Source organism: Lampetra fluviatilis, chromosome 67 (genome assembly GCF_964198595.1).
Source record: "Lampetra fluviatilis chromosome 67, kcLamFluv1.1, whole genome shotgun sequence".
Lineage (NCBI taxonomy): Eukaryota > Metazoa > Chordata > Hyperoartia > Petromyzontiformes > Petromyzontidae > Lampetra > Lampetra fluviatilis.
Genome location: NC_136341.1, coordinates 6,463,367 through 6,468,278, shown reverse-complemented (window position 1 = coordinate 6,468,278; position 4,912 = coordinate 6,463,367). Strand labels below are relative to the sequence as shown.

General features: G+C 58.3%; 1 protein-coding gene across 1 annotated transcript in view; it reads right to left on the bottom strand.

Annotated features, from left to right (window-relative positions):
- Positions 1-567: 567 nt before the first annotated feature.
- Positions 568-4,912, bottom strand: part of LOC144952418 (inactive N-acetylated-alpha-linked acidic dipeptidase-like protein 2) — a 26,030-nt gene continuing 21,685 nt past the window's right edge. Inside the window, exons 13-17 of the mRNA XM_078882814.1 lie at positions 4,755-4,763; positions 4,021-4,147; positions 3,218-3,316; positions 1,695-1,802; positions 568-859 (exon numbers count right to left, since the gene is read on the bottom strand). Coding sequence (XP_078738940.1) covers positions 812-859; positions 1,695-1,802; positions 3,218-3,316; positions 4,021-4,147; positions 4,755-4,763 — 391 coding nt within the window. The 3' untranslated portion in view covers positions 568-811. The remainder of the gene's footprint in view (positions 860-1,694; positions 1,803-3,217; positions 3,317-4,020; positions 4,148-4,754; positions 4,764-4,912) is intronic.

Below are 4,912 nucleotides of genomic sequence, written 5' to 3'. Positions count from 1 at the left end.
ACCACCAACCCAACCCCCTCACCTACCCACTCACTCACCTACCCACCCACCCACCCACCTACCCACCCACTCACTCACCTACCCACCCACTCACCCACTCATTCATTCCACCCACCCACTCACACTCCACCCACCCACCCACCCACCACCCACCCACCACCAACCCACCCACCCACCCACTCACTCACCCACTCACTCACCCACTCACCTACCCCACTCATTCACTCACTCACCTACCCACTCACCAACCCACTCACCTACCCACCCACCCACCCACTCACCTAGACCACCCACCGAACCCATTCCACCCAACCACCCCACCAACCCACCCACCCACTCACTCACCACCACTCACTCACCACCCACCACCCACCCCACCAACCCACCCACCCACTCACTCACGCACTCACTCACCACTCACCTACCCACTCACTCACTCACCTACCCACTCACTCCACCCACCCACTCACCCACCACACCCACCCACTCACTCACCCACCCACCAACCCACCCACCCACTCACTCCACCCACCACCCACCACAACCCACCCACCCACCCACCGGGAGATGCCTGGGTAGGACCGCCACGACTTCCCGTCCGCCCCGCAGGACCACGACGACGACGACGACGACGAGAAGGACGACGAGAAGGACGAGGACGACGAGGATGATGTGAGGAAGGCCCTCTCGACGGAGCGGAGGGCGTCGTTGAGGGATCGAAGACGCAGCCCCACGGATCGCTCGGCCGGGTCGTTGCTGGGACGGTTCACGGCCGACTGCAGCCGGGCGCACGTCTCTCGCAGCGAGCGCGCTAGCAGCACGGCCTCGCGCAGCGCCTCGGGGGCAAGCACGGGGGGGCTGGGGGGGGGGGTGGGGGGGTAGGGGGGTGGGGGGTCGCGGGGTGACCGCGTGTCACGTGGGAGACAATCGCTCACTTCGCTCACCCGCTCACTCATCCACTCATCCCACTCACCGACTCACGCACTCACGCACGCACTCACCCACCCACTCACCTACTCAGCCACCACACATCCACCCAATCACTCACTCACTCACCCACCACTCAACCACTCACTCACCCACTCACCCACCCATCCACTCACCCACCCACCCACTCACCCACTCACTCACCCACTCACCCATTCACTCACTCACCCACCCACTCACCCACCCACCCACTCACCCACTCACCCACTCACTCACACACTCACTCACCCACTCACCTACTCACCCACCCACCCACCCACTCACTCACCCACTCACCCACTCACCCACCCACCCACCCACTCACCCACCACTCACCACCACCCACTCACCCACCCACTCACCCACCCACCCACTCACTCACCCATCCACCCACCCACCCACCCACCCACTCACCCACTCACCCACCCACCCACTCACCCACCCACCCACCCACTCACCACCACCCACCCACCAACTCACCCACCCACCCACCCACTCACCCACCCACTCACCCACTCACCCACCCACTCACCCACCCACCCACTCACTCACCCATCCACCCACCCACCCACCCACTCACCCACTCACCCACCCACCCACTCACCCACCCACCCACTCACCCACCCACCCACCAACTCACCCACCCACCCACCCACTCACCCACCCACTCACCCACTCACCCACCACCATCCACTCACCCACTCACCCACTCACCCACCCACTCACCCCCGCTGCTGAAGTGCGTCCACCATCATCTGCACGTCCAGCGCCGGGTCGATGACTCGCAGGGGCAGCACTGCGTCGTCGACCAATCGCAGCGCGGCTCGCACGCTCAACTGCAATGCATCGTGGGTAGGCCACGCGGGGCCTGTGAGCCAATCGCATCGATCGGTGGGGTGGACGCCTTCCCTCCGCTCATCCCCAAGACGGGCAAAACCCTCGGACCGGGTTTTGACATCCAGTGTCTCATCAGCGGCACGGCCAGTCTCTAGCTTGAGTCAATGCCCGTGATCTGCCCCAGATGTTTACAGGCAAAGACCGGCTTTGACTTCCACTGTCTCCATTGGAACCTCATTTGCCAGTAAAAAATACAATTGGAGTTTTACCCTTCTACCTGGCAACAAAACTGACACCTTTTTTTACAAGGAGTCATGTTTGCATAGACCACAATACCTGCAGCCATAATGCAAACAAAAAACACAACTCTGATAATGTATGCACCAGAGGTGTGGACTCGAGTCATGTGACTTGGACTCGAGTCAGACTCGAGTCATGAATTTGATGACTTGCGACTCGACTTGGACTTGCATAACAATGACTTTGTCCCACCTATGAGATGTGGACTCGAGTCATGTGACTTGGACTCGAGTCAGACTCGAGTCATGAATTTGATGACTTGCGACTCGACTTGGACTTGCATAACAATGACTTTGTCCCACCTCTGGTATGCACTGTCCTTGAAGTTGATTGGTCCACACCCGAGACAGCTTTTCTTAGAGCCTAGTCTCACATGGTGTTGGACCATCAGAGTATGAGAGCTCGGGGTAAAGCATTTACACCATTGGAACCTCCTTTGCCAGTAGCAAAATATGATAATTGGATTTTTACCCTTTTATCTGGCAACAAAACTGACACCTTACCCCTGATGGTGCATTGTCTTTGAGTTGTGCGCCTTTTGGCGCCATTACAATAAAATAATAAAAATAAAGTGATTACTTTATTTTTTATTATTTTAATCAAAAATAAAAATGAATGCTTTTATTTTTTATTATTTTTTATTTAAAAAAGTGAATATTTTATTTGTATTATTTTTATAAAAAATAAAGCGAATACTTGTATTTGTATTATTTCAATCAAAAATAACGTGAACACTTTATTTAAATTATTTTAATCAAAAATAAAGTGAATACTGTTATTTTTATCATTTTAATAAAAAATAAAGTGAATACCTTCTTTTTTATTATTGTAATAAAAAATTAAGTGAATACTTTACTTTTCTTATTTTAATAAAAAAAAGAAAGTGAATACGTTATTTTTATTAACAATAAAGTGAATACCTTCTTTTTTATTATTTTAATCATTTGTACCATTTTTATTATTTCATCGTAATTTTTTTCCATCTACGTGACTTTACCGAAAGAACCATAGAACACGAATTCCAGCAGTCGCGAAAGTGAAAAACCTATCCTTATATGTTGATGCTGTCAAGGAAGTCCGCCACGGTAATGTGGAGTTGACGCGGCCTCCGTACCCGCGTGACGTTCGCGTGGAGCGAGCAGCGGGGATCCAGGAGCTGCAGTTGACTTTCCGGGAGGTTCATCCTCTCCAGGACGGTGAAGTCCGTCTCATCCTGCGTGAAGGAGAGGGCACAGAGAGCCACGGAGTCAAATCTCCCTTCACTCTCCCCTCCCACCCCTCTCCCTCCGCTCTCCATCCCTCCCTGTCCCTCCCTCTCCCTCCGCTCTCCCTCCCTCCCCCTCCCTCCCTCTCCGTCCCTCCCCTCCCCCTCTCCCTCCCTCTCCCCTCTCCCTCCCCTCCCTCCCTCCCCTCCCTCCCCTCCCTCCCTCCCCCTCCCTCCCTCTCCGTCCCTCCCTCCCCTCTCCCTCCCCTCCCTCTCCCTCCCCCTCCCTCTCCGTCCCTCCCCTCTCCCTCCCCTCTCCCCTCTCCCTCCCCTCTCCCTCCCCTCTCCCTCCCCTCTCCTCCCCTCTCCTCCCCCTCTCCTCCCCCTCCCCCTCCCCCTCTCCCTCCCCCCCCTCTCGCTCCCTCTCCCTCTCCCTCCCCTCTCCCTCCCTCTCCCTCCCTCTCCCTCCCTCTCCCCTCCCCTCTCCCTCCCCTCTCCCTCCCCTCTCCCTCCCCTCTCCTCCCCTCTCCTCCCCTCTCCTCCCCTCTCCTCCCCTCCCTCTCCTCCCCCCCCTCTCCCTCCCTCTCCCTCTCCCTCCCCCCCTCCCCCCCCTCTCCCTCCCTCCCTCCCTCCCCCCCCTCCCTCCCTCTCCCTCCCCTCTCCCTCCACCCCTCTCTCCATCTTCCGTACGTGACCCCCCCCCCCCCCCGCACCACATCCGCGTGCAGGAACTTGAGAGTGGGCACGGCGACGTGGTCGGTGAAGAGCGCCACGTCGCGCGTGGAGGTGGCGCTGAGCAGCGGCGTCTCGGGGCCCGCCCAGCCGCGGCAACGGCTCCTCCTGCGGGGGGGGGGGGGGGCAACGGCGGGTGAGCCACCACGTGCACCACCACCAACACCACCACCGCCACCACCAGCTGCACTACCACCACCAGCTGCACCACCACCAGCACACCACCACCTGCACCACCTGCACCACCACCACCTGCACCATCACCACCTGCACCACCACCACGTGCACCACCACCAACACCACCACCACCAGCTGCACTACCACCACCAGCTGCACCACCACCAGCACCACCACCACCTGCACCACTACCACCTGCACCATCACCACCACCTGCACCACCACCACGTGCACCACCACCACCTGCACCACCAGCTGCACCACCACCACCACCTGCAACTGCACCACCATCACCTGCACCACCACCACGTGCACCACCACCAACACCACCATCACCACCACCACCACCTGCACCACCTGGACCACAACCACCACCTCCATCACGACCACCACCTGCACCACCACCACATGCACATCCAACACCACAACCACCTCAACCACCACCACATCCACCACCACCACAACCACCCCCACCACCGCCACCACCACCACCCCCAACACCCCCACCACCGCCACCACCACCTCCACTAACAACCGCCATTCGCCACTAAGTGGCGGAGACGTCAACACGATGCTTGTGCCAGGCCACGTGCACCTTGAGGCCACGTGAAGTGTCGAACACCCGCTGGTCACGGGGCAGACCCAGGTGCCACGGGTCGACTGACTGAGATGAGTGGCTGATGCACCACCTGTGCC